The 13261-nt window shown below is 36.0% G+C and overlaps 1 protein-coding gene across 1 annotated transcript; it reads right to left on the minus strand.

The window, feature by feature from the left end:
• Positions 1-217: 217 nt before the first annotated feature.
• LOC139710617 (uncharacterized) lies at positions 218-5540 on the minus strand. Its single transcript, XM_071622541.1, has 5 exons — positions 4939-5540; positions 3830-4110; positions 2766-3202; positions 1047-1516; positions 218-479 (listed from the first exon to the last, which is right to left on the minus strand). The coding sequence occupies exons 1-5, from the start codon at positions 5538-5540 to the stop codon at positions 218-220; spliced, it is 2052 nt and encodes a 683-aa protein (XP_071478642.1).
• Between the last annotated feature and the right edge of the window lie 7721 nt (positions 5541-13261).

The raw sequence follows: 13261 nt of genomic DNA on the forward strand, positions 1-13261 counted from the left end.
TCAAGCAATCAACACTCTAAAAAGGATCTTGCATAGTCGCCCTGAGCATATTGAGCGATATTCAGCGTTCCACAAACTTAGTTGAGTGGAACAGAAAATAACAAGAGTTTTGGGTTGGAAGACCTAGAAGTAATTAGTATACTGTACATCTGCATGAGGCCATGGAAATGTTCTTGAAGTGTCAACTACTTGTACACTGTAGGACAGGAAGGTACAGCTATCGGAGTCCTGCTTCCATTTCCTCTCCAACGTCAATTCCAGGAGGTGGAGGGCAGGTGATGTCTCTGGACTCCGGACGGCAGAATGGACGGATCTTGGTGTAGAGGTACATCTGGCGCTCTTGTGGAAGCCCGGGGACCGGCAGACTGGGAGGAAGCATTCGTGGTGGTCTTGCGCCAGGCTTCAGAAGTTGGTGTCGCACCTCTTCATCGTCAGCAAACTCACGACAGTACACCACTCCTGGCTCTTCAGATGTGAATCTGCACATAGATATAATTTTTATATAAAAATGACACAAAATGAACATAGATAACCTTGACTTGATGGGTACATGTGTATTTCCACTTGCCGGTCATTCATCTCTTTAACTATAAAGACTTTAGGAAAGTGCAGGAAGCAAGATTACTGAGTAACAACTTTTGCAAATAACTACATTTACTAAAATAAGAGAAAGACCATCACGAATGATGAGCTTCAGATGCAAACATGTAGTGCAACCTGACCAAACTGTCAAGCCCTCATTTAATTGCAGTTTTTTATAACACAAAAACAAAGTCAGACAAAGAGAAGTCACAAATCTACCAGTGTATACATAGACATGTATATCATAAGCATGACAAGCACTCTTCTAAGGAAGCATGTGAGGATCATCGATTTTAGGACAAATTTGTACATGTCCTATTCTCTCTTCTCAATAATTAATCAACATGTATTTTTTCTTTCTTTTTTTTTGACGTTCACTATCACATATTTTCAATAACACTCTTACAAAAAATGTCCTAAACCTGAATATGAATATGTGCACTAGGGTAATAATAGTAAATTACCTGAAGTGGTGATACTTCTTGACATCTGCGATGGGCTTGAAGTGGGCTGACAAGAACTCCTGCCATGGGTATGTAGGGACATTCTGCCTTCCCGACTCATCCCCTACAAGGACTGGGACATTCAGCCCTGAAGGGGAGCTGCTCCTCACCACGTCTACGATGTCTTGGAGGGTTGATACTTCTGATGCCCTGTACCTCTTCTTCAGGAGACCGAAGCCATAGTCTGGGGCAAACTTGGTGTGACCGGCTACCATGAAGTTTAGGTCGATCTCCATGTGCAGCTTATGGATGCAGCGCCAGGCCAGGTACCACAGCACAAACTTATTCTTGTTCTGGCCAGCACAGTTATCGCAGTGAAGGTGGGCGACCTTCTCTCCCAGACCAAAGCAGCGAAAGAAGTAGTGGAGATATGATATGACGGCAATCGATCCCTTTGAGTGGGCCATGCCCTCGTCGACTAGGAAGTTGACCTGAAAAGAGAGAAAAGACAAAAGCAAAGAAAGAAAAAAGGTTAAGACACTTAAAAATTTGTAAAATCTTTTGGAATAAAAAAATTGACATTCAAATAGAAATTCTCTTCTACACTGTGCTTACTTTATGTATGCTGTACATGCTAGCTTGAATCAAACTTTATGTTCACATTTCAACAGCCTTTTGTTTCCCAACAAAATTAGTCCTCAATCATTGTAGACGTACAAAAGTTGTAATACACTTGTACCTCTGTTCAAATTTTGTTCACTCAATAAAGTAAAATTTCTGTTATGGGCAATTCCGCAGTTAGGTGGACATGACATGGATAAAAGAAATGTGCCTCTTTATCTTACTCTTTAATTTAGGTATCAACTAATGCCATGGATGTTCACCAATCACTAAGGTCTTTCAATTTCAGTAGATTTTATTTTTCGTATTTATTGATTTTGCGAGATCTAAAACCATCATTTAAAATGCACATGTGGGACTGGGGATGCTGAAATTCACTTAAATGCAAATTACAGTGGGTTGCTTTGAAATTTTTTCCTCAAATTTTTGCTAAAAGGTAAAAGATGAATACATTTAAATACTCCAGAAGTCATGTGACATTTTGTCAATTACAGAAGGGTGAAATGACCTGCGGAATTACTCCGGACAAATGTAACATTACTAACCGTAACGTTACTAACCATGCATTTGGGGGTCTAGCTAATGAATTATCGGTCAAACTGCTAAAAATATTTGCGTGAACATTTGTCATGATGCAATAATTGAAATTACTGCAACACTTTGTTTGAAGTAACTTGAAATTTTGCACACTTTTTGTTACAAGACATTGACTTTTTTGTCATGTCCTTTTTTCGTAACGTTACTAACCAGCCCTTTTAGTTGCCATAGCAATTCTAATATTTATTGAATTGTACTCATTCTTTTCTATATCATAGACCTGGGGAGGATGAACATGTTTTAACATGATTTTGAGTTGAAATGAATAAATGGTGATTTAGCAGTAAAAATAAATATCTAAATTTCTTTAAATGTAACGTTACTAACCGCGGAATTGCCCTTATGCATCAGCCAGGAAAACTCTGTCAAAAATGTTTTCTTTAGCAAATTGATACAATGAGCAATGAGGCTTAAAATCAGTAGCTGCATTTTGGTATCTAAGATTTAAAAATGTAGGATATGAGTATTCACATCCTCCCAAAAGATTTATAACTAGAATTGCTGTCTAATATAAAAAATTACCTGTTTTGGGATGCCTTCACAATTGATGCCGAATATCCCACACTTCCTTGGGGTAAGGAAGTACAGTGGACCAGGCTGCAAGGGATTGGAGGGGAAGTGGACTTGCTGAGCGAAGTCGAAGCTGTAGTGCATATCTCCCTCCCGAGAACATGGTGGATGAGGTCCAAGCTCAGCTGGATCCCTTGTGATGCTGACGCGACTTGCAGCTGTCTGTTGGCGGTAGTTCTCACGCTCGGCGATGACGCAGTCTAGATGCTTTTGGTGCGATGCCAGCTGCTCCTTCTTCTCCGACTCTGTCTGGTTCGCCAGTTGGAACAGCCGAGTTGTATTCTTCTGACAGCGCCAACACAGATCAGTCATGGGTTTGCAGGTCATTATCCGTGGCTGGTACTTCACCCACACTGCTCGGAATGTGCTGAGAGCCATCGACCTGGCACCTGTAAATACAAAAGCAAAAAGACAAATTTTGCTATTCTTTTGAAAACTATACAAAATTTTGTAAGAACAAATTAACACATATGTATACAATGTAAATTAAGATTTGTATCAGTGTACAGTACCAGCCAAAAGTCAAATTCCATAGTGATAATGAAACCTAAAGCAGTGGGAATGAGGGAAATATAATGCACATGTACATGATAAGCACATACAACAGTATGTATCTTGTATTGTAACATTAAAAATTCTATTGACTCTTATACATAATAGAACAATTACTTCTTAAGATTGTTTGCTTATATACAAATTGTATGAAGGGTTTGTTTGCAAAAACTGATAAGTCCATTTTTGAAGATTTTGAAATACGATCTCTGTCATAAAGTACAAAATAATACATTTAAAATGATATGTTGGTCACTACATAATAAAGGTATGTTTTTGAAGTTATGGTCAAAAGAAGCAAACATTTTCATATTATTCTCTTTATTTTTCTTGACCTTTAATCGCAAATATCTCCATTTGGCAAATATGAACTTACTGGTTTTTGTAAACAAACTCTTCATATGTTGCTATGTATTTGAGGAATGTAAAAACAGGCATGCATGCTACAAAAATTAAAAACACACCTTTATCCTTCATTGCTTGCTCGTACAAGCGATGAACCGAGGCTTTAGTGGCAGAAGCTGGCAGAAGACGCAGGTCTGACCGTTTGAAGCCTGGAATCCTTCCGGGCAGGAAGACAGCATGATCCTCTGCATAGTTGGTGATGAAGGTGACTGCATCTCTGATGTCGGTCGGGGATAGGAGGTTAGTCCTTGGTGCCCTCCCACCAGACTTTCTCTGCACCGGTGTCAATCCATGATCACGAAACCACTTCTTCAAGGCAATCAGCTTATTGTGTGATATGCTTTAAAGGAGATGAAAGAAGAAAACAAAATAAGAAATACTGTAAGTTGGATACTTATGTATTGGTCAATAACATAACTAATTGGCACCTACAGTATTCAAAGCTAAACTAAAAGTGTACTAAAAATAAAAGGAGTGGGTCTACACAACAGTACCCGGGCTAGCAGTACTGTATGGGCCAGACTCAGTCTGTTCTTGGTCTGCCATGGACAAGCAAAAGAAGCCTAAAAGAACAAGGTTTGTACAGACCACATCAGTGAGATGAAAGGATTAATGCTTTCCTTCAAGATATGATAGTGATACATTCAGGAGTATAGGTAGAGATATTTTAATTGTGTAAGTCCTATGGAACACCTTACCCAACTCTGTTCACCTTTCACCAACACAAGAGACTTTCAAAACAAAACAGAAGAAGTAATCAATATTTTGGTCATTCATCGTAATTTCTTTATTGTTGTTGTACAGTAGTCAGTTGTTTTGTATTACTATCACATATGTATTTTCTCATTTAATTCGTATTGTTATAAAATTATTTGTAGGAATTATTGTAAAGCAGGCAATAGACTATAGAGATTTCAGTGTAGAATGTGCTACACTGCTGCTATAAATGTACAATACCCAATAACGTCTACATTATTTTCTAAACAGCCCAACTCTGAGACAAATTTAGATTTGTACAATATTCCATAATTTGGGCCTAGATGTCAATTAATATCGAGACATGGTCATGAGATCCGCTGACTATAGCAGAAGCATTTAATCAACGTCAAGCTCACGATTAGGTTTATTCGAGTCAAGACTCAAGTGCATTTACAAGATTGATACTTACCAGTGCAGGTACAGGAACATTTCTCGGCATATCCCTTTTCCTCTAAAGAAGTACTTCATTCTTGCCCTTTCCCTTTCCTTTTGATTTGCCCGACGGGAGCATTGTGTGTTCTTCGAATTGTCGCCGTGTGCACTGATTTGTATCAGCACCACGAGGTCTTTTTGGTCTCTACTAAGTTCCATGACACTTAGCCGAAATGCAATTACGTCCTCAGAGTCAAACAATGTCATGCATTTCCTACCACACTTGCACGTACAAGTACATGTTGTGTCTTCAAAATCGGGTGGCAACTGATCATTCGCATTCTGCAAGTCTGCAGGGGGTTTGGGGGCCGTGGTTTCCTCTACTTCTGGTAGGCTTTCCATGTCTACATCACTATACCCTCCTTCCTCACCGAGAGTCATGTCTTCTGCTGGATCTTCGTCCTCCTCCTCCTCCTCCTCCTCCTCTTCCTCCGATTCATCAGCGCGAGCGGCACTGCAAAAGTAGTCCGTGATGACATCTCGCCACGCGTCCTCGCCAGCGCTTCCCCGTAGATTGGACTCGGACAGATGCTCCAAAGCAGCAATAACATGCCGCTCGCGATTCCCCCCTCGATTCATCACACGCAATTCACCAATCCGTTAAACGAAGATTAAAAAAACACACACACAAATACAAACACTATAAAAAGAATGAATTTAGCTGTGAGTGTGCACTCTAAAGCCCGATATCGTGGATTACCGATAAAGCTCTCTTTGAATATCGCTATTATAATAATCACGGTACGTGTCTGCTGTCCAGTATAAGTAAGCTGTATTGTACTTGGATATCAATCTGTAATCGATGCGGCACGCTTACGCATGCATTGTTTTTCTGTGCAATTCAAGTATAATAGAAAATCAACAAACAACGAACGCACGTGTGCTCCCTAGATAGCTTGATGGGCATAGCGCACCCGACACACACCACAGAACACAAGTCGACTGGGCAGTGTGCGAGCTTCACGCTTCGGTTAGCGGCAAGCAGCAAACTGACCAATGAGATCACCCTGGTCGTTGTTAGGGGCGGAGCCTATCTGTGGCGCTCAATCCAAATTTTCGAACCGGTTTCTGTTTCGTTGAAACGCCAAAAAACATGGCCCAGAAAAACGCTATTTTTTGGTCTTTCCCTTCATCATTTTGCTTCAAAATTTCGACAGATGATAGAAGACATGTCAGACTCCAATAATATGTCAAAATTAGAAAACCATAAGTTTTGACCAATTTTGATGCTCTGACTTCAAACTCGATTTTCACGGCTTCGACCGTGCGCGACTTTAGGACCTTTTTGTTGTAGCGGGTCACATATAATCCTTACACATTATTGATTAACTAAATAATATAGACGTTGCAGAAAACAAAGGATACCTCCCCTCTCAAATCAACTTTAAGAAAACTCTAGGTAGCGGTAAATGTATGTGACTATTTCACCTCTTCCTTAAAAAAGTCGTATTTCAGAGGGAATGCAATTCTATTGCGACAAATAATGGTATTTCAACACTTCGGTATGATATGCTTGGCGTTTAAATTGCACATGAGTAAAATGTTGAATCAATTGATTCTGAGAGAATTGCATCACAAGCTTCGAACAGTTTTCTATAAACATCAGGAGATAGGAGTCTAGAATGAATTATGATTTCAGCTGATACATCAATTATTTTCTGAATTGTTGCTATGATACGTGAAAGTTTTTATGTGGGTATGTATGTATGTATATTACGATTACGTGTCATCTATACCATGGAGTCGGATGAAATACAAGCATTCATGTCGGACATCTTTATGTAAATAAATGTCGATCTGTTATCAAAATATCGCGTGCCTTTTTTTCTTCTCTCTCTCTCTCTCTCTCTCTCTTTGAGTTTTGTGAAGTCAAACCAGTGCCGGGGAAGTATGGGGCTTTGATAGCTTGAGGCAATTATTTAGAAGAAAATGTCATATCAAATAATTGTGATTTACACATCTAGCTATCTAGCTGAAAGTGAAAAAAGAAATTGCATGACCATAAATGCATTAAAAAAGCTTTAACATTTGATAAAATCGCATCAATGTGAGTGCATTTTACTGTAGATGAGTTAACAGAGCTTTACTTCTTGTCTAAGTATGTCTAATTCTTAATGCATTTGTGGATAAAATATATGCGTTAAAATTGGCAAAGACAATTGGGTTAACGAATTTATGAATTCAATTCAATTCAGCTCAAATTTTATTTCATTTTTAGAAAAAAAAATCGACATTTCACTTTCCTTGGTAACAGAGAATAAGGTTACATAAGCAAAACAAACTGAGAAGGGTATAAGATAATTGTGGAACCTTGTAGTAATAATACGTTGTCACGAGAACTGAAGTGATAAGAAATAACAAAACGCAAACTTCGAAAAATGGAGGAACCCACTGAAAGGACAAAGCGTGTAGAATGTGGACTCCTCAGGTAGAGAATGTCAAATAGAAAAATAAGTTAATGCACAAAGAAAAAAAAAGTCTGGGAAAAAAGTCTGGAAAAAAAGTCTGGAAGCCCACTAAGAAGACAGCGAAACTAACAGACACACATACACATGTGAATAAACATTAAACATTAAACAACGAAACTAATAAAGGGAGACTAAGAGACAAGACAGAATGAGACAAGACTACACATGACAAGAAGACAATACAACGGACAGAAAGGCATAGTAGATCCATCGACCCTCAACAGAAGTATATCGAAAAAAACATAAGGGGATGCGTCAAAAGGACACGGAAATATAGAGAAATAGGTACAGAAGTAATATCAATCAAATTGAATCTACCCTTCAAGTGTTTTAGGACAACTGACAACAGCCATGACAGGGACGAGAAGATACGTTACATTATTATACAATATAATTATTATCATTTTTAATGCAAGTTCTCCGAAAGGGAATCAAACTAAGCCAACAGGCTAGATCATCAGTTGCCAGGGCGAAGGTACTTTGATGTCATTAATTTCCATATAAGACTGTATTTTCTGAAAGGTCACTGAAATCAGAAATATAATGAAGAAGGATGACATCTGGTACATTGATTGGAATTTGGGAGCAGAATTACACTCCCTCTTCTTACAGCGTATCATAACGAAGAGGTCATGCGAAGAATTAGTGAATGTAATGTACATCAATGGAGGGGAGGGAAGGGCATCAATACAGTAGAAATTAAACAAATATCAACCCTGATATCAGGGTACGAGCAATCATAACCTGACGGCCAACTGATATATACCTTTGCGCAATCACTGGATAGAATTAGATCGGATTGCTGGAAAATGGAAGAGAGTTTGAGATTTTTTTTTTCTGTTTCACATACTAATTTTCTTTTTGCTTGGGCAATATGCTGGCCATTCCGTATTCTGAACAATATTCATTGGAACTGGTGTGCATTGTAGGCCTGCACCAACTGTTTTGATGGTGTAAAACGAGCTACGAATAAACCACAGGAGGGACAATCATATTTCCATTTGAATCTTCATCGCCACGTGGAAAATACAAATTCAAAATAAAATCTGGAGTGAATCATAAAAAGAAAAAGAAAAACAAAAATAAAAACATTTAAATAATTAATTCATACAACACTGAACAAAAACAACCACAAAGGAACTATCCTCTAAATACACAATATGTATCTTATATATATGTAAAATATGTGAACTGAACTACAGTTAACCGTCAGAGTCATATCTAGCGCATGTTTTTTTGTTCTTGTGACAAATTGACAAGTTTCAAACAGATAGAAATTGGATGAAAGAATCAGAGAATCTAATTTGATGCCGTTGCAAAGTTACACTGTAAAGAAATGTTCCTGTCTTTGTCCAAAATTAGCATTTTTATTGATAACTTTCTATGCTCTTAATAGACATGCATTAAAACTCAGAGGTGCCAATTGTGATAAGAATGACAGCTTTTTTTGTCATAAATTCTCTCAGGACGTAAAAGTTGAAACATTAAAGTCTTACTCATCACTCACAACAGTAGTTGGAGCATCCTATACATCAATCATTAGGACATTTTAGTAGCTGCTTTAACGGAGTGTATGTGGAGGCTTTGGAGAGTTTGGGCGCAGACTTATCCTTTGAGTGTCGCTGATGAGCAAACCTACTTTGAGCAGGATAGGGAACTGGTGGCAGTAATAAACCCTACTACAATGTATTTTGATTAAAAGTTTTTTTTTTTTTTTTTTTTTTCCCTTCCACAGGGTGTTTTATTCATACACATATTCAGAAAGTCACATTTACAAATAATTTTTTAAATACAAAACATCGACAAAGAGTGGCCTACTGCACTTGTACATATAACATATAACTTATATCATTTTTTTTTATTTTATTGGCAGAAATAACCCTGAAAACACTATGAATATCATGCAATTTTAATATTCAAAAGCACTTAATAAATAAAGCCCATTTCTTCACAAAAGTTTTTTCTCTACTATTCATTTGACTTATACATTTTTCCATCTCAAAATAACATTTTATCTCAGATATTATATGTTCGAATGACGGAACGGTCTTTTTTAATTTCGCTGAAAAAATTTCTCTTCTTATAACAATCATCATACAGTTTAATGCACTGTTGTTGAGACCATATAATCCGAATAACTTGTGTTGGTTTGTAAATACAATTTGTTTATCTATCTTCAAAAGTAACCATCGCTCAAACTTATTCCATATATTATTTGAATAAGGACATGAACAGAATATATGCATTATGGTTTCCTCATTGTCATTACAAAACGTACACTTTTTATCTGTTACAAAACCAAATTTTAAAAGAGCATCTTTCATATATAATATTCTATTGAGAATCTTAAATTGAAACCACCTCATATTAATATCAATAGTTGATTCAAAAGGAATTAAACAGTATAAAGACCATGTTTCATCATCAAGATCCAACATGCTACTCCACTTAACAAAACTGTTACAATGTTTTGACGTGTGTCTTAACAACGTTTGATAAATATCAGAACAACCTTTCTTATGTTTCAGTATTACATTTAAACCATGAGGAATAAAAGGGTCTGCTATTTTCGACATGCGGTTTTTTTGCAAATGATTGGATAGAATTACACAGTCCACCGTGCTGAAGAAAGTTAGTTTGTATATCAAACTTCCTCTGAAATTCAAAATATGAAAGAAATTTTCCATCATTATCTAACAAATCATTTATAAAACGTACACCTTTTTCACACCAAGACTTAAAATATACAGTGTTATTATTCATTTTAATCAAAGGATTATTCCAAAGAGGCTGGCTTGCCCAATTATCATTTGTATTGATTTGTAGAAATTCTGAAAAAGCCAGAAGTACCTCTTTCCAAAAATCATTAGACATTACATTGGCAAGTTTTTTGTAATACAGTGACCCCATAAATAAATGAAACGATACTGGTTGGGGCAAGAAAGAACGGAACATGTGGAACGTATAATTTTCAGTCTGCGGATCACAAATAAACCTTCTGATCCAGGATATTTTAAGAGATTTAGCATGCATGAAAATATCAATCATTTTAGTACCACCATGACAATATAGCTGGCACATTTGATTTCTATTTATTTTATCAGGTTTATTTTCCCATATAAACGAATAAAAACAACGATTTATATCTGTCAATGTTTTAAAATTTGGTTCAGGAAGTGATAACAACAAATAATTTAATTTTGACATCAATAATGATTTAACTACAGTAATTCTTCCTAAAACAGTAAGTGATCGTTTAGACCAGGAGGTCATTGTGTTTGTAATATCTTTCATTTTTTCACAATAATTTTGTTCAACCATTTCATATAATTTAACTGAAAATTCTATTCCCAGGTACCTAAAGTACCTACCCTGAAAAATCCAGTCAAAATTACAATCTTCCAATAATTTAATTCTACAATTCCGATTCTTTCCTATCCATATTATTTTAGTCTTTCTGGGGTTAATTCTTAAATTCGATATGTTAGCAAAAGTATCAAAAATCTCAAGAGCATCTTTTAAATCTTGATCTGATCCGTTAAGTGTTAAAAGTGTATCATCTGCGTATTGTAATACTTTAAAATTTTTTTTCATTAATTTGCAACCCAACCACAGAATTTGTGTGCCTAATCATAATTCCAAGAATTTCACTGACCAACAGAAAAAGGTAGGGTGACAAGGGATCTCCTTGTCGACAGCCCTGTTCTATTTTGAATCTATCTGTAAAATAACCGTTCACTAAAACACTGGAAGTAGCATTGTTGTAAAACAACTGAACCCATTTTTTCATAGATTGGCCAAAGTTAAAAAAATCTAAAACTTTAAAAAGAAACTTATGAGACACAGAATCAAAAGCCTTTTCGAAGTCAATTAAAAGTAACAAACCTGGTATATCATGTAACTCTGTATATAAAAGTATATCATACAGTAAACGAATATTTTCACCAATGTATCGACCTTCCAAAAATCCGGTTTGATTTCCATGTATCAAATATGATAAAAATGTCTTAAATCTGTTTGCTATACAACCAGATGCCAGTTTATATATTACATTCAATAAAGAAATTGGACGCCAATTCTTTAGAAACTGTCGGGGTTGATTTACTTTTGGAATTAATGTGATTACTCCCATTTTTTGTGCTCCCGACATTTGTCCTGAAAAATAAGCATAATTTAAGGAATTTAACAAAAAAGATTTTATTTCCTTCCAAAAAACACGATAAAACTCCACGGTAAAACCGTCTAATCCGGGAGATTTATTACATTTCATATTTTTTAACACAGAGTATACCTCTTCTTCATTTAAGGGACCTTCTAATGATAACGACATTTGTTGTGATAGTTTTGGTATGTCAGAAGATGACAATAATAAGTCTAAATCTACATCTGTGGTTTCTTTTTCTTCATACAAACTGGAATAAAACTTAAACACTTCTTTCTGTATATCGCACTGATTCATAATAATATCATTTTCACAAAAGAGCTGACGAATTTGTCTATTAACATTATTCTGTTTTTCCAAGGTTAAGAAATACTTTGAGGGCTTCTCTCCTAATTCCATCCACTTAATCCTGCTTCTCATTGCGATTCTTTCATTTTCTTTTGAGCGTAATATTTCAAATTCTTCTTTCTGTTTATTTATTTCATCTAATATTTTGCTTTTATCATTACACAGTAATAATTTTTCTTCTAAATTTTCTATATTTTTCTCCAATTCCTTTTCTCTATCAATATTTTGCTTTTTAATATAAGAAGCGTAAGAAATAGTTTCCCCACGTATTATCATCATTAAAGTTTCAAAAAATAACTGATCATTAACAGTCAGCTGACATTCACCAATTACGTTGTCACTGTGATCAAACTGGACATTTCCCTTTGCATAAAATATAATTGTATCTTTTATAATTTGCTTAATTTTCTGAACATATATTTCATCTTTCAATAAAATATTATTAAATTTCCAAAACCCTGGTCCCCGTTTAAACTCATTAAGATTTAAACTAAGAGAAACTTTAGCATGGTCAGTACGGTAACCTGAAGAAATATCAGTGTTACAAACTAAAGAGAGCAATTCGGAGGATATCAAAAAAAAGTCTAATCTACTTTGTTTAAAGGGATTTTGTTGCCGCCACGTATAACATCTTTCATCCGGATTACATATTCTCCATGGATCACATAAACTTAAATCATTTTTCATTGTGTCTAATTGTTTTTTGGCCCTAGGGTTATTTACATGTACATAATTATATGTATCGAGGGTTGTATCCTGAACTAAGTTCCAATCACCACAAAGGATAGTATGTGGGTTTTCGAATTCTAATATAATCTTTTGAAGGTCAACAAAAAAATCAGGTTTATCAGTATTCGGACCATATAAAGATATAAATGTCAGATTATATTCATATAATTTCAAATCTAATATCACAAAGTTTCCTGTTTTATCTATCATAACTCTATTAACTTTTACTGGGATTGTGTCTTTAAATAATATGGCGACACCTCTTGAGTTTGAGGTATTACATGAAAGAAAACATTCACCTTTCCATTCCTTACGGATTTCTGCCTCAGTGCTCGGTATAAAATGAGTGTCTTGAATACAACAAACATCATACTTTTTTGACTTCAGATAAGACAAAACATCTTGCCTTTTTTGGCTATTCGCTAGGCCACGACAAAAAAGTTGATACTGCGTGCTGTAAACCTTGCACATGGGCAGCACCGCGCGTGCTCTGGCAATGTATAGTACCTCAAAAGTAAAGTACTCAGCAGTCTGTGACAAGTACATAGTGTTCATCCCACGAACCGACAGCCAAGAGTAATGCGGCCCATGAG

This window comes from Diadema antillarum, unplaced genomic scaffold (genome assembly GCF_040938485.1).
Source record: "Diadema antillarum isolate AM-2024a unplaced genomic scaffold, OU_Dant_1.0 seq00001548_RagTag, whole genome shotgun sequence".
NCBI lineage: Eukaryota > Metazoa > Echinodermata > Echinoidea > Diadematoida > Diadematidae > Diadema > Diadema antillarum.